General features: G+C 38.7%; 2 protein-coding genes across 8 annotated transcripts in view; both read right to left on the bottom strand.

Annotated features, from left to right (window-relative positions):
* LOC144026633 (arf-GAP with coiled-coil, ANK repeat and PH domain-containing protein 2-like) overlaps nt 1-14,036 on the bottom strand; it is a 32,421-nt gene extending 18,385 nt beyond the window's left edge. For 6 of the 7 annotated variants that reach the window (XR_013285249.1, XM_077533456.1, XM_077533457.1 and 3 more), the window contains exons 1-8: nt 13,597-14,036; nt 6,229-6,286; nt 4,582-4,701; nt 3,608-3,661; nt 2,596-2,654; nt 1,729-1,912; nt 202-246; nt 25-120 (exon numbers count right to left, since the gene is read on the bottom strand). Coding sequence is in view for 6 of the 7 variants with exons in the window: in XM_077533456.1 (XP_077389582.1) it covers nt 25-120; nt 202-246; nt 1,729-1,912; nt 2,596-2,654; nt 3,608-3,661; nt 4,582-4,701; nt 6,229-6,286; nt 13,597-13,649 (669 nt within the window). In the remaining variant the exon portion in view is untranslated. The remainder of the gene's footprint in view (nt 1-24; nt 121-201; nt 247-1,728; nt 1,913-2,595; nt 2,655-3,607; nt 3,662-4,581; nt 4,702-6,228; nt 6,287-13,596) is intronic. The other variant, XM_077533459.1, reaches the window with a different exon arrangement.
* A 1,755-nt stretch (nt 14,037-15,791) lies between these two features.
* On the bottom strand, nt 15,792-23,659 carry ppp1r2 (protein phosphatase 1, regulatory (inhibitor) subunit 2). The gene is made up of 6 exons (XM_077533985.1): nt 23,110-23,659; nt 20,128-20,235; nt 19,853-19,936; nt 17,695-17,801; nt 17,260-17,427; nt 15,792-17,064 (listed from the first exon to the last, which is right to left on the bottom strand). Exons 1-6 carry the CDS (start codon nt 23,238-23,240, stop codon nt 17,045-17,047), a joined length of 618 nt encoding a protein of 205 aa, XP_077390111.1. The 5' UTR covers nt 23,241-23,659; the 3' UTR covers nt 15,792-17,044.
* Between the last annotated feature and the right edge of the window lie 445 nt (nt 23,660-24,104).

Raw genomic sequence — 24,104 nt, 5'->3', positions numbered from 1 at the left:
GCGTGCACTTCTTGTCTGCTGTACCTGTCCTCCGAGCTGTTTCATTAGTGGCTGTAACTCACTGAAGAGGTCATAGCCTTGGTGGAAAAAAGTCAAGTGGGCATACATGAAGGACAGCATCTGTGACGAGGACAGACATTATTTATTGAGCAAAACAAGCCGAGTCTCTCTGGATTGTGAAACAGTGGATACTGTACTTACAGATTTTAGGATTTCTGATCTTCTCTTGGACTGTAGCACATTAATCTGCAAAAATAAATAAAATATATTGAGCCACTTGGGTGTTTGTGAATATGATGTGGTAGGTGATAAGGAAAACATTAACAGCACTAGTTCCTTGTACTGACACCAGGGGGAGCTCTATATAACCGTAGATGGTACTGGTGTCGCCACAGCTTCCAATTCTTGCCTCTAGTATAGAGGTAAATATGGTGCAAAAGTAACTTGTGTTGAAAAAAAGAAAACGTACCTGTAGAAAAAAGTATAAATTTGTAACTGTAAAAGTCCTGATTTGTACATGTAGAAATGACAACTTGTGATTTGACAACTGATTTGTACTGGAGAGAAGGTTTAGATACTGCAACCCGGTAAACATGTTTTATATTTGTTACCAATAACAACACTAGCATAATTAATTTCACAGTAGTCAATAATTAAAAGGAGTTCACTTCATGATGCAGAATTTTGTATTCAACAGAAAAATGGCATAAAAACACCAGTTACAACTTTACAACTCTCTCTGCCTCTATAGACTTGAATTGTATGTCACTGTACACTGTGCAATGTATAATTACACTAAATTCAACAAAAACAGCAGAAAAGCTACATTCCTGGTCTTAGCCATTTCCTACAAGGCCCATAAGCGGAACATTTCTTTCTGCTGTGCCAGCAGCTTGCCACATAGATTTCCAATATGCAGATAAGAAGGCAAGAAAAATTGTCAGAGCTAAGCTTTTGTCTTTGCAACGAACCACAGGAGCACGCTACCAAACCTATTTTCTGCATCTGCATTTTTTGGCTTCCTATTCTTGCCTGAGGTTGTTTATGTTGTGTATGTCTTACACATGCCGGTTTTAAACTCATTCTATTGCTCACTTTCTTTTCTACATATTCTTCACTTATTTAATTTCTCTGACATGAATAATTGTAAGTATGCATCCATCTCCACAACATATCTGAAAAACGATTCCTTCACGAGTATTACTGCTACAACTTTAAATGAATCCGTATCATGTGGTAGAGAGTATTACTTTGTATTTAGTGGGATCAAACAAATCTGAGGTTCATTCTTCCAAGTACCACATCAGCATGTTAAACCATGAGTCAGCAAATTAGGCTTTCTGTTCAAACCCAAGAGTGCTAGTACAGCATTTCAGAACTCGTGGTTGAGATTGAGAAAATATGCATGCTTTTACAAATTTTTGTCCTTCTGAAAAAAAGAATCTCCTCAAAGAGAATTTTTAATAAACTCCCCTCAAAAATATTTCTTAATACATTAACTAAACTGATGGACCAATTATTAAATAAACTGAAAGGAAAAACGTCAGAGCATCGCCCAGTATATTTTAGTGACGTTCTACCATGCTGACATTGCTTTCAACAGAAAATAAAGCCTAATGAAATATGGCAGAATGTAGTTGACACGTATGCCTTGCAGAGAAACCTTGTAACATAACACTTGATTTCCTGTCACGGAATATGACATTTTATATACGTTGTGTTGCCTACCTGTAGAACATAGTCGAGGACGATGTGTCGGAAGCATTTGCGCGTGGCGGTAAGGATGTTGGTAGCCTCTTCCACTTCATGCTGCTTGTTGCGAGGAGCCTGGGCATTTTTTATCAGTGCTGCTTCTTTTTCTTCACTCACCTTGTCAAACTGCTTCTTGGCTTCTTTAAACTTACGTAGGTCACTGGCAATTGGATAGGGTGGACAGACAGGTAGAGTTTTAGGTGTTTTTTTCCAAGGAGTCTCAAAAGACCATGGCAGGTGAAAGTGAAACTCGAAAAGAAGCCAATTTGTCATTGCTTTTAAGCCAACAGTTACACAGCAGTTAATGCTAAATTTCAGTAAATTAAAAACCCACACAGACACCAGTCTTTCATTATGCTAACGAAGCTGCGTGCCTGAGAGTGTCTGCAGTGCACACACATTAAATATTCTTGTGTCTCACAATTGTTTCTCATGTCGTTGGGCTTAGAGAGATTAAGTCATATTTGAATGCTGTAAGGCAGTGGGTAATTATGGAGAAACACCTTCCCTGCTCTATCTGAGAAGCATTGTAGCTACTGTAGTGGGTGTTGAGCCCTGGTGAGCCAGGGGCAAAAAAAAAGGCTAATTCCTAAAAATCTAATTAACCAGGGTTAAGATCACACTGCTTCTTCAAAGCACAAGCCCACCTGGGGTGCTATATTTGGAAATAAGTCTCCATAAAGAAGCACTTTAAAGTAAATCATTTTGCATCCTCCATCCACTCTTAAAGTACATAAAATGTTATACGTTCTGTCTTCCCTTTCGTGTAATTTAGCTAACAGCTTCAGAATGCAATGTAATTTACAGCCCTTTCTTACATAAATCATCACTTTTAATACTCACTCTTTAACAAATGTTTGAAGCTGGGTCTTGATTGATCTCTGGGCCTGATCGAATAGTATCTGCACAAAAAAAAATCATTATGAACAACTGTTGTATGAAACAAGACAAAAGGTTCTCAGAGACAGTCACAGAGCGAGTATTATAACTGCATTCATTTGGCAGTTGACAAGATGTTTGGCATGAAGTGGTGCACTGATTCATCAGCCACCGATCATGATCAGCTGATTTCTGTGGAAAGCTATGTGAAAATATCTGATTTTACTTCATGGGAAAACAATTACCAACATTTTCCCTAATCTAACATATTACAGATCAAATCACTAACTGAATCCTGATTTATGTTGCATTTTTCTTCACTTTTTAAAAAAAAATATATAATAATGGAAAGGAAATTTAGATTTTTGTTTATGAATCATCAATTAATCAAATAAAAATAAACAACATAATAATCAATTCTAAAATATGATCGGAACCTTACTATTGGCAAGTCAACTTGTGTATAACTTGTCAAACGTGATTTTTCTTCACTGTATAACACAGTGCTTATTTCTGCAATTCAGTCATACATGCATTACTTACTACTATGCAAAGATTTCTCACGAGCACTTCACTCTTATGGATTCTATGCAATTTGGAAAGCAGAGAGGACAATACGAGTAGTGTGGTTAGGAGAGGCTACCACTGGCTAACAGAGAACTGTTTGAGATCATGTGCTTAAAAGATCGCTGAGTGGCAACAACCACTCTTGGGAATCAGCTGACATGACCAGCATTTCCTCAACATTCATTCTCATGCTCAACTACAAATAGTTGAACAGTCTTGAATAATTGCCGTTTACCGGTACCCATTTCTAGAATACACTTAAGTCTTGCATGCCAATGTCTACTTGGGCAGCAGGAAATAATTGCTGAAGTTGAGATGCAGCTTCAGACAGCCATAACAATTGTGTTTTGTATTCAGCTAAGCTGCCAACAGGGAATTCAAACACTGAAAAGACATGGATGGAACCTACTGTGTGATAGTTGATCATCTCCTGAAGACTTTCCGCAAACTTTGAAAGACTCGACTGAGGGGAGAAAAGAGGGACAAATATCAAGTCGAAAAAAATGTCAGTCAAAATCAGTTAGAGATGATGTAAAAAGCAATACTAATACATTGACAATTTTAAATCATTGAGATTTCTCAATCAAGTACAAAGTTGTGATAGACAAGAAATATAAATAAAAGATAAATCATTAAAACTTTTTCCAGTAGTAATGTGACCTACAACAAGCACAACTCACTTGGTAAAACAAAAACAACAACAACAAAATCAACAAAGTAAGTAAAATAATTTGCACAAGTGTGCACACCCTCATCTAATTGTAATGTGGCTGTGTTCAGAATTAACCAATCACATCCAAACTCAAGTTAATTGAGAGTACACACACACACACGCACGCACACCCCCACACACACACAGACACACACACACGCACACAACCGCCAGCATTTAAAGCGTCTCTCATTAACCCCAAATAATTAATTAATAATTAAATTGAAAAAAAAATTCAGTTGTTCTAGCAGACTTTTCCAGCATCGCGCTTGCTTTCTTGCAGAGGTCTAAAGGTTTCATGCCAACACAGACTGCTTTAGACTGGCATGATATGAAAAGTGAGATCAAGAAATATTTTCAGAATTTCATGCATAGGGGTCAGTAGACTCTTTTTTTTTTTTTTTTTTTTTTGTCCAATGTATAAGCAGTGGCTGCCGTGAATTGCATCCTTTTTAGCTTCTCATTTGTTACGTACTCTAATTTGTCAAGTGAATTGCACATGCAGCCCTGGAGGCTGCTACTCTATAGGAGAAAATAAACTCACAATATTCAGGCAAGTAAAATAAGTGGAAAAAAATAAAAAGATCAACCTTTGATGCACAAAGTTACATTCGTTCAAATACAGTTCATTTTGAAAACACAAAGGAGGCATGAGTCACATTTGTATTTACCTCGATGACTTCATCTTTGGTAGATTGCAGGGCAAGCTCCCGGATCCCGTTGACAAACTGTTTGTTGGCAGCATTGTAAGCTTTCCCAGCATCTATCATCCCGATACACAACTTCACCAGCTAAAGAAAGATAACAAAGCATGTCATGAAAAGGGGTATTTAGGAATTTTATGTGGTCTCAAGTATGAGTTAAAAAAAAACATTGCTAGATTCTTAGAACAAAAGAAGAACTTGTTTCCCTGCTGAGTCACTTGGGGGGCACACAGAGATAATTTCAGGTTATGTAAACATAAACAACCTTGCTATCTCCCATAGAGAAGTCTCAGCCAAAAAGCAGCAAACAAAAAAGCAACTTCAACTGTGATTGCTCCCTCTCCACTTCTATAAACACATGATGTATTAAATTGTTATATAATTTCATGACCTGTTTTATCCATCCATTTTCTTCTGCTTATCCTGTTTAGGGTCAAGGCGAAGCTGGAGCCTGGCCAAGCTGACTGGTCTGGACTGATTGCCAGTTAATTACAGGGCACATACTGTATAGCCACAAAACCATAGAGGCACGGGAAGCGTATGCAAATTCAACATGCCCAGGGTTTGAATGCAGTCCTGAAAATTTTTGAAAATGCTACTAGCTCAGGTCCTTCTACTTGTACAACTGTACCGCTTGGAAGCTATTTCAAGGCAACTTCAACAGACTCAGCTCTTACTGACTCAGGAGATGCACATTTTTGCAAAAGCTGGAGTGATAAGTGCTCGTTAACTAGTCATTGGCTGGTTCAAGCAAGTATATGAAGAAGATTGAATACATTGCCAAGCATACATTTACCACAGGTGGGCACATGCAGACACAATGAAAGCCACTGCATCAACACATTCACAGCTAGACACACTGACGAGGTGCATCTCTATGGGAAGGGGTTAAAAATAAACAGAACAGCCACCAGACAGAATATTTAAGTGCTTCGGGAGATTTCACTAACAATTATGAGAATTTAATCCTTTTGTATTGTCTTGAGTTAAGTGTGTTACTACATGTAATGTGGGGCTGTTGAAAGCCTCCACCCATCAATACATACACACACATACACGCGCACGCACACACAACTGTAAAATACACTCCCACTCCCCAGTAGATCCTTCCTCTTTATAGCAAGAAGGGAAGTGAAGGCTGGACTGAGTCACTGAGGTGGAGTTTTGAGGAGGGTGAGGACAAGTCCAGGAACAATGAACATCAATACAGTTTAGGCTCACGGTCTTTCCCTCACTTAGTAAACAGAAACTCTGTTACTTCGACAACAGATTGGGTTGTATGGGGATTGACACAGGACTATTCATTAATCAACAATTAATCAATTATCAAATTAAGAATTATTTTTGATAGTGGATTAATCGTTTCGTCTCATTTTTAGTCTATTATTAATAAAACTGCCAGTCCAAGAACACATTAAAAGGACCTGATGAAGCAATCGATGTAAAAGTGCAGATTTCTTGAAACATAAGCATGTGTCACGATGACACTGTCATCTTACGGTTGACTTAGACTTGACTTTATAGCATCAATTTGGAATATCACATAGCCACTGAGGTTGCAATTTAACACAATAGAATAAATATAGAATTATATTTTTCTTGGATGGTACTCACTTTGTCGAGCTTCGATTCCAACTCGCACACATCGCCCTCCACTTCCTCTATCGTAGCTCTGCAGAGGAAAAACACATTTGAAAATAACTGTTGGTTGGATCAATACTTTACTGGTCAGATATACATCGCTGCTTAATGGAAATGTTAAAAATTGGAATGTGAAAATTATTGAGAGAAGCTGCAATACTGTAGTATACAAATTTAATCTGTTCTTATATCATTGGGTTATCATTGGGTTGTTAGGTTAATATGTATTATTTGTACTACTCAAGGTACAGCATAGTTTAAGAAAAGCAAAAGGTCAGCGATGGTCCTCTCTAATGGCTGAAAAGCAGTATTTGAGAAATTGATTCAGTCAAACTGGGCAAAATTGAAGCAGATGGATTAAGAGCAACACCCTACTGTAACAGAAGTAGGACATTTGCCCAACTTCCGACAGCTGTTTGCTGTTTGTCAGCAAAAGCCCCCAACATCATCTGACATCATGGCAGAACTAGGGCTGCCCGTATTAGTCGACTAGTCACGACTACCTTGATGATCAAAATCTTCCACAAATACATAAACGATTCATTGGCTCTTAAATTATTTGTTTGGTGCTTTGTTTTTCTCTCGAAACTGCCTAGTCTCTCACTGGTTGTACATCAGTCCATGATGCACATGTGCAGTACTGCAGTGGTAATCAGAGAAATCCGTAATGTACCGGTAAACAGAAGCATTGTGGGTAATGCAGCATCATGGCAGGGCCTATTTCACCAAAAATACATATGATGTAATGCAACCCTACATTTCATAGCAGCACGGAGGGAATACTAGATCATCTAAAAAGGAAGTATGTTGTGGAATTGGGACAGTTATGTCTGGAAGCTAGCCTGAGCACACACAGTTTATAATACTCCTCAAAACTCCAAAGGTTCCGTGGATATAAACTAACAAGGAAGTAGCCCGAATGTCGGCACGGCAAAAACGTGTGGAACAAACTATCAATCCTTAGTTCTGTGGGGGAATGTCAAATGTTAGTTTACTGTCATGTATAAGAGCTCTGATGTTGTTTATTGGAATATTATAATTGCCTATGTCTGTCCATGTAGTTGTAATTATGTAATGGATGTGTTAACGGGCTCATCCCACATCATATTCTCCCTTTTGGGCTCATGGTTCCTTAGTATCCTTACAAATCCAATTTTATTTCCACAGTGCTGCAAAGGTCCTCTCAGGACGGGGCAGCCTCTTTCACAGAGACCCTGTGAAATTGAAGCATCACAACAGTAAATGTAGGGACAAATTTATCCACGTTTAGTTTTTAAAGAGTAACCACCAGTGTGAAATACTTGTGAGAGAGCAGTTTGCTTTGCTTTTAATCTGGCTGTGCAAAGAAGTAAGTATTGGTTTTTACAGGCAGTGTAAAAGGGCCTATAATGAACTCAGTGATATTAATTGTAATGCCGTAATGTCAACCGTAAACTACACTGGGATGGAGCACTCATCTGTGTTGCATATACTAGACTCATGACAAAATACAACACCAGTAAGCACAGTTAGACTTTGACAATAGAACATAAGAGAATCACATCATCAAATATATAGTATCAAATATTTATCAACTGATTTTTTTTAACTTATACTCTCAAAATAGTTGTGCAAACACACGCGTATCACATCTTTTCAAAGTGGCATCAATCGGCTTGCATCTGCGGAGAGCCCACATGCTGTAGTGAAGAAGGTTGGGTGATGCAGGTATTTTGCTTCACGTGCAATGCACTTTTGGAAAATCATCTGATGTCTGGCTCCAGCAAAGCCAAAAAAAAAAAAAAAGTAATGGAAGCTGCCTCAAGGCACACAAGCGCAACAGACTTTCTTCACAATTAACTATATTAGACATTGATATGATATATGAGGCTACATTTCTATTTTAGAAATGTCAGAAGTGAACCTCACACAAAATCCCAACAGTACTTGTTGTGGTTTAGTGGATGCAAAGAAACTACACAGAATACAGTCTAACTTTTCTGTCTGGGACACAACAAACGTGAGAACCAAGAAACTGTGGTTAATAAGATGGGTACTAGTGAGGTTGACTCTTGGGCTAGATAAAGACTTGAGGTGTTGTTTGATGTAGATTGAAAGGGTGGTGAGGACAGGTTTTTAAACTACATATTCGCAAGGAAAAGACCAATTAAAAACTATAGGATTAGGAACCTTTAGGTCCCTAGTTTCACTGAAGAGATATTTCTTCAGCCTTCGTATAAAACTGAGATGCATACGCAATACAAAAAAAAAAAAACCTGCAAATTTCTTAAAAATTGGTCCACCGTCCAAGTGTGTCTTGTACTGACTGACACGTTCAATGCAGCATTGTTTTTTTTTTAGTTTCCAATGGTGCTATTTGAATTGGAAATCAAACCACCTCAAAACCAGGCAGGTAGAAAAAGACAAAAAGACAAATCTTTGTTTCAATATAAAAGCAACAGACAAGTGAATTTACATTGTCTCAGTATCATCATTGTTTAATTCACTGGTGAGTTACATGCTGCTGTAAGCATATCAATATCATATATATTTTAAGGAAAGTGTGTGCGTGTGTGCTCTTATAAGTGTCCCCCTCCGAGATAATTCTGTTTTATTAAATACAGAGTAAAAACAAGGAACAAAAAAGAATATTTGACATTTGTTTTATGTGAAGGCCTGCTCAAGAATAGTAATGCCACCTGTGCTTTGCTCTGTGCTGCCATGTTAAGAGCGCAAATGTTAGTAGGGTATCCAGTAAAATTGAGTCATACCCTTGGATTACGGGTAACTCACGAGGCTTCACTTTCTATTTTCCAACCAGCAAACCAACGTAACAAACATGCAGTCAGTACTCAATAACCATGAAAACCTGAATAAGACTTAGGTTAATCCTTTTCTTAACCGACTATTTGGTCATATAAACGTATAGTGTTATAACTTTACTCCACTGAACAAACCAATCGTTTGCGTTCTGCGCATGACAGGGCCTGTGGCAAAAAAATAAATATCATTATAACTTGCTTTATGTGGAGAGAAATGTGAAGAATGGGGTGAGAGCAATGCTATGACGGAGATCCTGTAATTGTTTGAAAGTGGAGTAGTGGTTCTTTGGAGAGGCGTCCTGCTGTTGTACAACACACCAATGGAGACTAACATCAACAAAATGAAATCATTATTTAAAGATGAACATTTACACATGCTGCTGCTGGGGAATTCTATTTGCTCTTGAAAGTGGGTCAACATTTAGAGCAGTCTGATGATATCGTAGGCCCGTTTTCCCTTCAAGATGCACAATGGTACCATAGCACAAAACCTGTCAGACAGACCCCACTGTTAATCGCCATTATAAACGCCAATTAAAAGGAAATGGCCCGTAGCTTAATTAAATCATACAACAACAGGGCCAGCATGCTAACAAGCACACAGCTTGCCTCCCAAGAGACGCTCATCTAGGCAATATGAGCACTGCTCACCAGGTGCAGGTTCAGTGCCTGTGATCTGCTGACTCGTCAGCTGCCAGTGACTCAGGGGAAAGCGGGAACGTTGGACCAATTCCTTCATATAACACAAGTCATGCAAGCACCAAATAGGCAACACAGATATGCAAAGGGCAATCATGTTATCACAAGCAAGGAAAAGGAAGTCAATAATCTACTACTTATATATTAATAACATGCTAATCCACATTTAAAAAACACAAAACTGTAATTTTGTGTAAGGACTAGTTTTGATGCTCATCAGATCCGAGACCGGAACATCAAAGCATGTACAGTAATGTATAGCCTACTTCGTGTGTATCGTAATTTCAGAAAAATAAAAATATGGTATGGTTTATGAACATGGACAGCTAAAGCCAAGATGAGGATGAGTGCAAAAAGAAAAAAATATTGTGCCAAATTACCACTTGAAAACAAGCCTCTCTCTTTGGGGGCTACATATTCTCTGGCACAAAGTTGTAAGCACACTAAAATGAAAACAGATGTCGAGTGAATGAAAGCTGCTCCACTCTGCCGGATCATGTTTTCATCCATTCTCTCCTGTTTTATCCTCCTCTCTGGCAAAACAAGCCGTTGGGTGGGGGTAGTGTTTAAAAAAAAAAAAAAAACCTGAGTGAAACGTGGTATAAGTGGAAAACTGTTCGGAAATAATCTGTGATTCACCCAAACACGTGATAAGCCTGCAATGGCGTGAGCAAAGCCAAGTAATGACTTGACTACACAGCTAAAGGTCACCTAAGACCAAGTCATGGATGAATGTGGTTATGACTGCACAGCATTCTGGGAAATAACTTATTACCATGACATTGAAGTTAGACTGGATAGTGTTGACAAATTCACATTAACATCAACAAATGACATTTACATTAATGAGATCAGACCAGCGTTTTATTAGCCCAGTGGCCCACCAGCCTTTCCTTGCCCCCACACCAGGTTAAGTGGATTAATGGATTGTACATGACTTACATTCAACTGTATTATTAACAACTGCACTTTCGCACACGTACAATACAGGAGAAGTATCACATACTGTTTTAGTGGTATACATTTACGGGTATCAGTTCGCCACTGGTTATCCATGTCAGTCTCTGATAAACATTGAGCCAGCTGACCTGAAAGCTTGTCGAGCTTTGAGTCATCAAAACGTCACTGAAATGGATCAAACCGTCTACGAGTCAGCATTTTATGTTCTACAGCCAAAAAAAGAATGTGACCATGCTGTAAATTTTCTGTTTTTCTTTTTTAAACATACATAATTACTAGGGGTGTTAAAAAAAAATCGATTCGGCGATATATCGCGATACTACATCGCGCGATTCTCGAATCGATTCAATAAAAAAAAAAAATCGATTTATTTATTTATTTATTTATTTATTTTTTAAGAGCTCAGAATTGTTCATTCGGTAGTCTTACCGATTCAACGTCTTATCATCATTGCCTTTTTTTTTTTTTTTTTTTTTGTGTGTGTGAATCGATTTTTAAACTTCCATTTTTAATGGAAAAATATTCAACAAAACATCTGACTTCGGGTTAGGATTCACACCTTGAGCATGGAAGAATGTTATATGAACGGAACATTAAGCCTTGATATTTTATTTTAATGCTGTTCAAACATGAAACAGATTACAACCTCTATAAGACTGAAATTTCAGATAAATAAATAATACATTTTCATATAAATCTTACACTCTACAAGCTTACTGATTAGTATTTTCTAAATTTGAATGAAAAAAAATCGCAACAATCGACTTATAAATTCGTATCGGGATTAATCGGTATCGAATCGAATCGTGACCTGTGAATCTTGATACGAATCGAATCGTCAGGTACTAGGCAATTCACACCCCTAATAATTACTATTCTTGAAAATGTTTTTTGTTGCTGACAATCTCCACACATTATATTGACTATGAGTGGGATGAATATTTACTTTGCTTGTCATTCTACAGTGTATGCACCTAAATCTTTCTGTACTGTCTTGCTTCTCTAAAATTTCAGGGTAGGGGCCACTGTGCTCCGAGAAAAAAAAAAAAAAAGCTAGCCTAGAGCTCTGACAAGCACGAGAGCTCAAGCCACACATTTGTATGTATAAAAAAAACATGCAATGCTAAAATTCTCAACAAATGAGTCTTTCACATCTGTTCCTCATTTGTATGAGAAGAGAGGATGTTGCAGCATCACAAAAGGAGGAGTCCGAGAAAGGAACGCAAGAGGCGGTTTCTCAGATGTCTGGGAAGTGCAAAATGAGAGCAAATAAGGAAGTTTGGAGCTAAAATTCGCAATTTAAAACGAACTTCAACTTTCACATAAAAAAAAAAAAAAAAAAAAAAAAAAAAACTCACTGGGGCTGTGAAGTGTGTCTGTCCAGTCATCGTGCAAAGATCACAGCCCGATCAAATCGGGTGACATCATTCATGATGAGTGAACAAAGTGGCATAATGAGATGAATGGCGAATTATGGGAATTTGAGAGACAAATGGGAGCTCACACGCACAATGTGGCTTCTTTTCATTCGTGTCGACTGCATAATTTCCTGATATGGCTTTCATCAATCACTAGAGACTGATGTTTATTTTCAGGGCCACTCCGATACCGATTATTAGTGATCAAGGAAGCCGATAACGAATATTCCTTCATTTGCAGTAAAAGGGAAAATATTCATGTAAACATTTTGAATAACACAATACCAACAGCCTTTTACAATGTTTATTGAGTGTTTCAGATTTTCATCATGTTAAAGCAACACTAAGGAACTTTTAAACCCTCATAAAATATTTTCAAAACTAATGAAACATCGATTTACATCTAGTTGAATGGTACCTTTGTCATGGCTTGACGGGATCTGTATCACTTTTACAGGCACTAAGCAACTTAGAAGAGGGTGACAGCAACCTTGTCACATAAAAAAAAAAAAAAAAGAAAAACTACAAATGTGGACTGCTTTACAGCACAACATTAATTCCCTCTTTACCTATTCGTTACAAAGACAGAAGTGGATTTGAACATCTACACACAACTACTTCTGTCATGGTAGAAGCTGAAAAAAACTAAAAGGTTTTGTCTGAGGGTGGGGAGCAGGGCTACCTGGATAAAAGGACAGTCAAGGATCAACACTGGCCCGGTTTTCACTCACTGGCATGAGCTCAATTTAGCCTATATTATGCGCTGGTACTCGTGGAAAACTCGTGGAAAACGTGATCTTCCTTCAGGCAAACCACTACATTGTCTATATGGTGCCACCGTAATTGACAGGAAAAAAAAAAAGAAAGAAAATTCCTTTGTGTTGCTTTAAAGAATCTTCAAAGAATATTTTTCTTTTTATCTTAGGCAATTGACATCTTTGTTTTTAAAATTATAACAAAAAGGGGTGCTCCCTCTTAGAAAGTTTCATTAAAACTAACATATTTTTCTACAGTAAACAAGTTTCCAAAATGTTAATATAACTGAAATATTAATGTTTTACATAGCTTTATTTTAAGTTCAAACAAAAACAAGAAGTGCAGGCGCAAGGAGGCTCAACAGAGTATCTGAGGAAGTTAACTGAAAATTTCAATGAAACAATAATTCCCTGAGATTTACCCAATTTTAAGAATCTGTTTTTGGCCAGTAGATATGGAAAAAAAAAAAGATCAGTTATTACTATTTAATCTGTTTGTCACTACAGTATATATTGCTCAGTGAGTTTCCCTGCCTTCTCGGTTGGCTTCAGCTTTCTTCAGGAACCAAAATAGCAATGTGGCAGTGGTCAAACAGCTTGCAGTTTACTAGTGCTGAGCACATTATGTTTATGTCAAATACACTGGGGAAGAAAAATGGACATACAGTATACGCGCGCACACGCTCATACACAGTTGTCATCGCTCACCTGAACCGGGGAGAGTCCTTCAAACATTCCTCGAAATCCACAGTGATCTTCATTTTTGGCGTGTACACGTCAAACTAAACACCCGAACGCTGTTTGATTGCGAAGACAATAATCCGGGGTGAGTCGTTGCTGCTAATTAGCTTGTTTGCTAGCGTTACTGTCCGACCAGCTGGCTCCCTCCCGTCCGCCTCCGTCCGTCAAGGTTCCACTAGCCAGCTAGCCTCAAAAGGCCAGCAGCTACGTTTCACAAGTCGCGACAAATGTAACCATAAAACGCGTGGAAGTGGACTGCGATAACGCCGAGGCCGAACGCGACTATTTCGGACACGGCAGTCGGTCACAAGAAAGGAAAGTGTCGCTCTGTAGCTCGCTCATGGCAGCCAGTGGGAGAGAAGCTTTTCTTCTTCCACGCACATACTATGGACTCGTACGTAGATCGTGTGTCAAAACGCATGCGCAGATGCACTGTACACATGTTTAAATCTTACATTCAAAATTTCGGGACGCCATTCATAAAATGTTTAAAAAATATATATAATAAAAAATAAAAATAAAACTAGAACATTAACAACTTGCCAAATTAGGTCACACACATTATTTACATTATTATTAACTGTTGCCTTAAAAAGTTCACAAAAATAACAAATGTGTTAATAGCACTGTAATAGCAATCAAATTTTTCATACTATATGGTATATAAAACTACATATTTTCTAAGCACGCAACAATTTCCACACACATAAGAGTGAGTTGCTTCTCTCAGTATTTATCATCTTTGCGCCCAGTGATAGGTTTCCTGATCCGTTGGAATTACTCTTGATGATTCCCGGGACAAAAAAAAGCTCTTTCGTTGCAGTGCAACTCGATTGAATCCATTTAAAGGATTGTCGGCATTTAACAGAATTTTAGACCTGTTTATGATTGCATGAAAGGGCGTTATGAAATGCTGTTTCGTAGTAAATCTCACACTACTACAGCGAACGTGGAATAATCCTCGCATGAACTCGGTCGTGGCTTTTATCCTATTAGTTGCTAGAAGTCCAAGGGAACAAATCCGATATGCTGTTGAATAGTGCCACCAACTGTCGGATAGATAAATTACAAGTGTCCAGTGGTCACTGCACACCCACAATAATAGAATGAATGTTTTGAATTGTCTTTCAAGGGTGTTTCTAACCAATTTTGGGGGGTTGCACAAGCACCCTTAAATTGAATGCCAGCACCCCTAAAATGTAAGATATTTGTAACTTTTTTTAAATTGTATGCCCTATAATTTAAATAGAGAAGTGTGTTAACATACAGTAATTTGTTGAAATGTAGCGTTTTAACAAAATTAAGGCAATTGTGTTATTAAGTAAGAGTTAGCTAACACTTTTTTCTAGCTAAGAAACTTCAGCACCACTATCCTGTTGGAATTGGAATGGAGAAGCAAGCTATCTTGTGCATGTGTTATTAAAGCCAATGTGCTAATGAAAAGCTAATTAATAGGATATCCATGACCAAAAATAGTTATTTTATAAATATGGGAATAAAATTAAAATATACAAAAAGTACATTTATCTTGCCTGTCCGGGAGTTCAGCACTCATAAACCTCTGACCCCAGAACCGCCCTTGCCAAGCAGCCAGATTCTTTCCAATGTCACAGCAGTTTCCATTTCCAGTTCCATGCTTACTGTCACTTCTTGTCTCCCTGTTACATTTCTTTTAGGTCATAAGACACAAATGCCAAAGAAAAAAACTACATTGGGGGAACAGGATTTTACGTTTCATAAAGTAGGCCTACTAGTGTACTTAGTGTTGATATCTTTGACCAATCAAGACAGAGATGAGGGGAAAAAATGGTATTGAATATTTCAGACCTACTCACAACAGTCATTCTGATCATTATTACAAAACAAGGTACTGTACCGGTAAGTACAAACAAGCCAAACAATAGAGAAAATGAGACCAGAAATTAACACGATACATGACCTGTTCATACTTAATGGTGAATAAACATTTGATTCAACTAAGAGGGAAGCATGGCGGTAACATTTTTTTCAGGCATCTTCATTTTTTGTGGCACAGAGCCCAGTTTGTGCAATTGGTCGATGGGCTGATCCATCAGGAATGTAAAATGTTAAATTCAAAATGACAAGTGAAACTGCAAAGGATGTTCTGTATCTTATTTCCATAACACAATGCTCAGCACATCAACAGTCACAACAAGAATTTAATGGTTCAACAACAAAAAATAAGAACACAAGACACTGTCAAGGCTCCTCCATACGTAAGTGTTGTCATCCTTTCCCTCAATATTTTAAATGATTAACTTGACATATCAGAACCCATAATGTAGCCAACATTTATTAATTTATTCATCAGTAGCATAATATTTTCCTCCTGCTTGATCATTATTAGCAAAGCATAAAATGACCTAGGCCATTCATTGTATGTTCTTCATTAGAATTTAGTTAAATTCTGTATGCTGAAGCTTAGCCATTATGCAAAGTCAAAATTATCAGAGCACAGTGATCATTGGTTGTATTCAAGCTGACAAAGGAGCCTTGTGAAAGACATACAGTTTTTTTCTCCAACATCTGACTGTCCTATGGACATGCGCAAGTTCAGTGTTTGTGTGACTTAATACTGTTCCGTCCTTGAATGTTAGATAACATTATTACTCCACCCAAGAACAACAGGGAGCTGGAGCCTGAATCAGTCTTGTCTTTTACACTCATCAGCTTGAGGCGGAGGGAATAAAATAAACATTATTTGGAAAAGTGCTTCTTTAACGAAAACCGCCATGGTAAATCTTTCAGTGTTTAGAAAAGGTCACTCAAGAGGATATCGATATTCTTCAAATTATAAGTGAGGTTTGGGGCTTTGTAAATAGCCAAAAATCAAGTGAACGAAACAAAACAAAAATCTGTGCTGGTTGATTTAAGAAAAAGTCCACTTTTGAGCACTGCAGCATCCACAAATGCCTAGCAATTATGGGCATCAAACTAAAACTGTCATCGATATAAAACGAACCAGAGCAGTGAGTCACAAAATCAAAGTCCATCTGAAGTGCAGCCGGTACAAGCACAGTCATTAGAGGGTGTTTTCCCTTTGCTTGACCTTCCAGCACTCGGGCCTGTAGCGAGGGAAATCCCAGCTATTTTCCTCAAAGGCCTTCAATTCCTTTTACACTCATTCTATTCCGTGCATGCCAGTTCAGTGAGGAGGGTGATGGGGACCTTCAAGGCATCAGGGGAGGACATTTCCACTAGGTTTGAAGTTCTATTTCACTTTTTTTGGAGCAGTGGAGACAGGTGAATTGAAAGTTACTGGCTGTTTAGAGGCGTTAGATGGGTGAAGCGGGGTCTGGTGTTTGGCCTGACATTGAAAACACGCGGCGCAGTGACGTCGTTTGTCAGCATTGGGGAGCCGACACACGTACTGGAGCAGGAAGAGACGCGTCATCTACGAGTCCTGAGAATCAACTAGAGGGAACAAGACAAACATTTACATTACTAATCCTGCTCTACTGCACCAACTTAGCACAGCTCGATACAGTTTGTACTGGTTGATTTTAATACGCATCCAACAAGATAGTAACTAACAGGCATAAGTGAATACAGTTTAACTGGAGGAGCTCAATAAAAAAACTTAACCCAAATTAATTTATTTACCAGTACCTTCCTGTGGCGGGTCAACACTGATCTCCTCAGCCTCCTCCGTTTCATCCGTCATCTCCTCGTCTTCGTCCTCATCAAGCTCACTAGCGATGAGCTGTCGAGCCAGCTTGATGTTGAGGCCCTCGTTGTAGTGCTTCTTCCTCATCATTTGAAAATGTTTCCTTTTGGCTATGGGGAAAGGGGAAAACATCAATGTAAAGTCCATCCATCCATTTTCTTGACCGCTTCTTCCTCACGAGGGTCGCGGGGGCTGCTGCAGCCTATCCCAGCTGGCTTCAGGCATTAGGCGGGGTACACCTTGAACTGGTTGCCAGCCACAGTCAATGTAAATTTATTTTTAAAAAGTCACAATTATCTTGACACGAGTTCTGCCTGAGCAGTATAATAAAAGTAAATCAACATCAATAACGAGGTCGAGGTGATGCCTTGGCTCACCTTGTTCCTCGGGGGACAGCTCCTCTTCTTCTTCACTACTTTCCACTTCCTCCTCCTCTTCTTCCTCTTTCATAAATCGAGGTTCTGAGCCTTCTGCTGCTTTCAGCCTTGGTAAAAAGAGTAGATGGTTCTTCAGTTTATTACATTTAGAGATTCCATTACACCACAACTTTGCCTGTTGTTCAGTTCAAAGGGGCCGTATTTGGAGCGAGAGCAGATGGGGGGAACGATGAGGATGAGATTAGGGGGAGGAGAGAACGGGTGCAGAGAGAGAGAAGAAGAAGTGAGCATGTGAGTCGTAAGTACTCGAGCATGAAGCAAAAATAACAGGTTTTCATTGCCATCTCGCACACACAGCAGACGACAAAATGAATAATGGTTTATGGCTGAGTGGATGGCGGCGAATGGCCGTGGGGGAAGAACCCATTTATCGTACTACAACAAAACTGGCCTGATTCAGCCTGTCATCTTAAATATGATCTTCACACAAGATGTGGACAAAGACAAGACAAGACAATAAAATAATGTATTTTGAGGTAAGGTACATCAACTTAAAAAAATGTTAACATTTGTTAGATGAGTGGGTGGACATGGAGGAAAAGAGCAGCTGATATCAGAGGCCTCAAGAGGAAAAAGACAAAAGGAGGCTAATTGACTTGCTAGCCTGAAGCTAACCGCCGTCCTCACTGAAGCCCGTCTCATTCGAGCATCAATGCACTTCCATTAGACAGCAGAAAACAAACATTTCTCTCCCAACACACACAACACATAAGCTAGCAAGGCTAAAGAAGTAAGGATTACCCATGATAAAGAGGTGGTGACTTGAGTCCAAAAAGTAAAAAATAAAAGAAGCATTTCCTTTCTACAGGATGACGTCTCACCAACAGGAATGCCTTCTAATGTCTGCCCAGAAAATATATTGTATTGTGCCTGTTATTACTGTTGGGCCTATTCTTTCCCAGCTGTAAAAGCTTGGAAGTTAGTCAACAGGGCTCCAGACATAGTGTCATTTTGCCCCATAAATTTGAGTAAATTTTTCAGCTACCCACACATTTGCAACCAGTAAATTAGCAGATTTTTAATATTATTCTAGTTTTTGTCACTGACAAAACTCCTTTGCACACTTCAGACCATCTAGTGAAAATGAGAGAAAATGTGAATATTTATTTTGCAAGTTGATTTACATTGTGCACCCCAAAATGTCCTTCTTCTGCCCCTAATTCATAAGCAATGTCTAAATTAAATTGGTTAATTGCTATCATACATGTTTATTCATAACTGTGCTTTGCACAAAATATAAGCCCCCCAACTTCCTGACCTTTTGATACATTTAGGTTTCAAACATATATAAAATTGGATTTTGTGTGAAGAATCAACACAAAGTGGGACACAATCGTGAAGTGGAACGAAATTTGTACATTTTAAACTTTTTTTATTTTTTTTTTATTACAAATAACTGAAAAGTAGGGCATGAGAAAGCATTCAGCCCATTTCTCCCATTGCAGCCAACTGACTCCAGAAGTCCCCTGATGATTTCTGAATGGTCCAATTTTGACCGAAATGACTGACGATAATAAACAGAGTCCACCTGTACATAATGGAGTCTCAGTTTGAATCCACCTGTGCCGTGATGGTCTCAAAGGTCTGTTAAAAAAACATTGGTGAGTAAACTGTATCATTAGACAAATAAATATACTGAGCAATCTGGGATAACGTTGTGGAATCAGTTGGCTGCACTGAGAGAAAAGTGGGTGAATAATTTCTCATGTCCTACTTCTCAGTCATTTATTTGTAAAAAGATGTTTAAAATATCTAATTTTGCTGCACTTCATGATTGTGTCCCACTTAGTGTTGAGTCTTCACACAAAAAAACTAAAAAAAAAAAAAAACTAACAAAACTAATTGTATAGCTTTATGTTTGAAGCCCAAAATGTGGCAAAAGGTCAAAAAGTTCAAGGGAGCTAATACTTTTGCAAGTGTATTACCTTTGCCAGATCCAAGTTATTTCTGTGTCCAGTGTCCACTGTGGGTTTTTCTTTCATGAAAAGATGGGTGCCAACAATTTTGATCACGTGTAACTCGCCTTTTGTTTTTTTAATTATTTTTTCTTTAACCTTGTCACCCTTTCTCATCCATTGAACGCTCATTAAATTCTTACTTTGATGTCAGGTCATCCGCAGGCAGTGCACTCCGACCTTCTGAGTCACTCAAGGCCCCCTCATCCTCGTCATCCCCAACCATCCTATAATAAATAGGACATTTTTTAAATTCCTTAAGTAAAAAACTTGTCAAGCATGGCAGGTGAAAAGGATGTCATGTGACCTTCCCTTAATCATTCTGACGCATTCCAAACCTACTGATTAGGCCTGGAAACATTATGTCTACTTTTTTCCAATTCAAATATTACTGTGATAACATTTAATAAAGGCGGACCTGTTATAAGGTGTGCTGGGCTCGTCTATCTTCATCAGGCCGTAATCTTTATCTGCTGGATGGTATGTTGCCAGGATATTCATCTCATCCCACTTCTGGCTTTTCTTTCTGTAGAAAAAATTAAAATAAAAAATGAAGTTTCAAGTAAATTATAGACGAGTGCATTGTGACCACGACGCACCGCTACCATCCTCAATCCCAAAAGAGCTTTCCAGGAGCGAAAGCATCCACATTTAAACTGGGGCTGAACATGTCCCAGTTTTCACTTTTGACTGCATTCATTTGGGAACACAAGGCCAAATACATGAACAATATCATGAGCATCAATTTCTCAAATCAGTGCAACAAATAACATGATTTTGTGACAGTACTTAACCAACAATGCAAGTCAATTCATTTCTGCTTTGTCATAACAACCTGCCTAACCAAGGAGGGGGGTGGACAACCAACCACGGCTACAGATAAATATAGGGTCGTGTGCTGATGACTTTACCCGGAGGTGCTCTTCAGCTGGCAACATTTCGCTTGGAGATAACTCATTAAATAAAGTGAGTCATGAGAGAGAGCTGAGCAGTGCTATCAGGTGACAGAGTCGTGGGGCACTAGTGAGGAAAGGTGCTCCCCTACTGACTGTGAACCGAACCCATCAACAACAGCAGTGGGCATTGGTTTAATACGGAGATAGAGGATGGTCAAAACATACAAGGAAGCACACAATTAAGCAGCGTAAATACTAAATATTTTTCACTAGGGATGGCCATAAATCTCATGTGTTGATTGACTGATTTAAAATTAAGTGAAAAAAAAAAAAACTCACATTCATCTAGGGACCAAAGTTGGCCATGTCCTGTGCCAATTAGCTTGTTTCAAGTCTGTTTTTTTTTTTCCATTGCCATTTAGTATGCAAGAGTAATATGTGTCAGCTCGTGAAGAACGATCACGTTAATATTTGCATTTTGCAACCCATCCATTTATTGCAGTCTTTGGGTGGGACAACTTGAGGATTTGCATGCTTGTTTACACTGTACACTGTTGCATTGTTTAAATGGGGACAGCTGACGGGATGATGGGTGGTTTACCCAGGATATCCTTTGGTTGGAAAATGAGAAGAGAATAGGGATTTGCTCCATGACTGACACATAAGCAGACAAATGTCTTTAAGCGGTTGGAAAAGTAAATGAGCGTACAAGACGGTCATTGTTGAGACAAACTGGAGAAAGTTCATATTATTGGGTATTGTGAAAAACTTTTTTTTTTTTTTATGGCAAGAGGCCATTGGGAACTGGTGCACAAAATGGCCAGATTTTAACCATACGATTTGCCTGAATGTCCGAGCTCAATTCAGATCATGGTTCACTTATTTTAACTCTGTATGACAGTTAAGAATGCTGAATGTTACTCAACAAATTGAGCTTACACTTCTTACATTTCCATTGTTTCTATGGGAAAACAGTCACATAACAGATTTAGTTCAACCATGGTGCTCACACTGCTCGATGTTGGTGCTGGGCTCCACTCCAGGATGCTTCTACATTTTTTTTCTCCCCCTTTACCGCTTGCTCACTTACAGAGGCTATTTTTGGGATCAACGCAGAAAAAGCTTGATTCACTGCCGGGAATGGAATTCACTAATAGCTGTCATCTCTGGCCTAATTTTACAGAGTGCTGCTCTGACATTACGAGCTCATGTCTAGAGCTGCTGGCTAGGTTAGCAGAGGGACAATGTCTGATACTCACTAATCACAAAATGACTGATAGAGTGATAAGACCAGTGTGGTTACCGCGGGAGCCCATTCCTGGTAGTCATTATTTTGTCTAGTCTGACTCTTACACAATTTGATAAATAATTGCAAAAGCACATACATTTTAGGACAGACCTTTTTATGTCCATTTGAGCCAATTTCATCCATCAAAATGAAGTACGGCAAGATGAATTTTTGAAAAACAAGAAAAGTGATTTAAAATTCAAAACAGGGTAGATATATTGGCTCCTTGTTTCTGTTTTTTGGCAGAGGAACGATAAAAGTGTAAGGATAAAAAAAAAAGAAGTAAATAAGCAAAGTTTAGCACCGTTGTTGGCTTCCAACAACTCTCACCTGGAGATGGTAAAAGACCAAAGTTTTGTGGCCGACGGAAATGAATTATAGCCGTTCTGTGATGGTTGATTGGTGGTCTGGGCTGAAGGGAGACTTGATACAGTATATACTGCAGGTTGCACTTTTTTTTTTTCTTTTTTTTTTCCCCAGGAGAGCTCTGTCATTCATTTGGCTGCCTTTGCAAGTCAACATCATCACTCTCCTCTCCTTTAAAATAAATAAATAAATAAATAAATTAATTAATACAAATTTTAAAATAAATAGTATTGCTCTGCAGTGCTTATTTGACACCTAACATCACGAGCAATGTTTTTGTTTTATTTTAGTACATGTGGACATCAGACGGTATGGACCGTATTGAATTAGTATTTCAATTAAATGGCAAATGTGCTTTAGGTTGCAAAATAAGTAATGTTAAATAATAGATTCTGTACCCATTAATAGCTCAGTTGCCAAGACAAGTGAGAAGGGGGTAACATGATATGTTATTGTGATAGTAAAGTCAGTGAGACAATATGGGAGCTCAAACAAAATCAAATACTGGGCCATAAAAGTGACAGACCTCTGATACTTAACAGGTGGAATGTGAAATTATTATGTACTTAAGAATCGTTGCAATTCATGCATGTAACCCATCATAAATAAAGGCTCGTAAATATAGCTATAACAACCCACACAGATTGCTCATGCAGCATAACTCTGGTAACAAGCGCATCTCAGCGTACACAAACCGTACTGACACGAAATAAGTCAATGTTGCAACTGTCGCGGTCGTAAAGTTACGCGAGTCTGCGCTAACGCTAACAAGCGTGGTTGTTAAGCTAGCTGCTGTTTAGTGTAACCCATTCATACACACACCCGACAGAGGACTACAGGCAACACTCACTGCTGATCTTCATCTGAAAGTCCGGGACTTTGTTCGGGTTTGTCTGACAGAAAGTCGCCAGGCGCAGGTTTAACGCTGGCGGCGTTGTTCTTGTTTTTCAGGATGCCTTTTATCGGCCGCGGAGCTGCCATTCCTTCTCACACGCTGGCTGTCAAAGCGGGCTCGCGCAGGTGTTGATCCCCGACTGCTTTTCCCAAGTCGATTTCTTCCTCTCAATATTCAAAAGGGGGGTCAAACATGCTCGCTTTGATACCTCAACGGTCTTCGGTACGTTCAGGAAAAACCTGGATAGGATACACGGAGCGCGAGTACATTTCTGCGCTGTTGGTTCACGACTGGCGGGGTGTAACTGTGCTGAGAGCGGGCGTACTCGAGACAATTCATCGCGATAGTTTGAAAACGCGATTGCCGTGTAACGTTTCGTCCCTCGGACATTTACAAGCTGTGTTACATTACATCTTGTTCAACCACCTGGTGGCGTTTCTCATTTTAGAAAACAAACCTGCACCATAATAACATTTTTACTCCTTTCGGAAACCGGAAAAGTGTTTTGGTTTTCTGCCTGACTCTTGAAATACGAATTTTGTGAAATTTGGGGGAGGAATAATTATAAATCATCATCATCATCATCATCGTCGTCGTCGTCGTCGTCATCAGCTACATACGTATGTACTTACATACGTACATACAAACAGACAAACAATATGTTTGATGCAGGGCTCCAGACACTAAAGGGTGGTATTTTGCCCCTATTTGAGATAAAACAAAAAGTTTCATCCATTCGTGCCAGTGCATCCAGTAAATTTATTCTTTTTTAAATTACTGTTAATATTTTTCATTGCTGTCAAATTTCCGCTTCATACCTGAGCCCATTTATCAATAGTGAAAATGAGCGGAGTGAATGTTAACATTGAGAGAAAATTCACAGTGTGCGCCCATAAATTTTCTACTTGCGCCCTTAAAATTTTAGGGTTATAGCTACTGTGCTCCTTAAA

Source organism: Festucalex cinctus, chromosome 10 (assembly GCF_051991245.1).
Source record: "Festucalex cinctus isolate MCC-2025b chromosome 10, RoL_Fcin_1.0, whole genome shotgun sequence".
In the NCBI taxonomy this organism is placed as follows: domain Eukaryota; kingdom Metazoa; phylum Chordata; class Actinopteri; order Syngnathiformes; family Syngnathidae; genus Festucalex; species Festucalex cinctus.
Note: the sequence above shows the minus strand (reverse complement) of the source record. Positions and strands in the feature narration are given on the sequence as shown.

What these genes read in the sequence shown, in the direction of transcription:
- ppp1r2 (XM_077533985.1), bottom strand. Translation starts at nt 23,240, where the DNA reads ATGGCAGCTCCGCGGCCGATAAAAGGCATCCTGAAAAACAAGAACAAC. An exon ending in CCCAGCACACCTTATAACAG is followed by an intron (nt 19,937 to 20,127) that starts GTCCGCCTTTAT and finishes TATTTATTATAG; the next exon opens with GATGGTTGGGGATGACGAGG. An exon ending in TGTTGACCCGCCACAGGAAG is followed by an intron (nt 17,065 to 17,259) that starts GTACTGGTAAAT and finishes TGTTCCCTCTAG; the next exon opens with TTGATTCTCAGGACTCGTAG.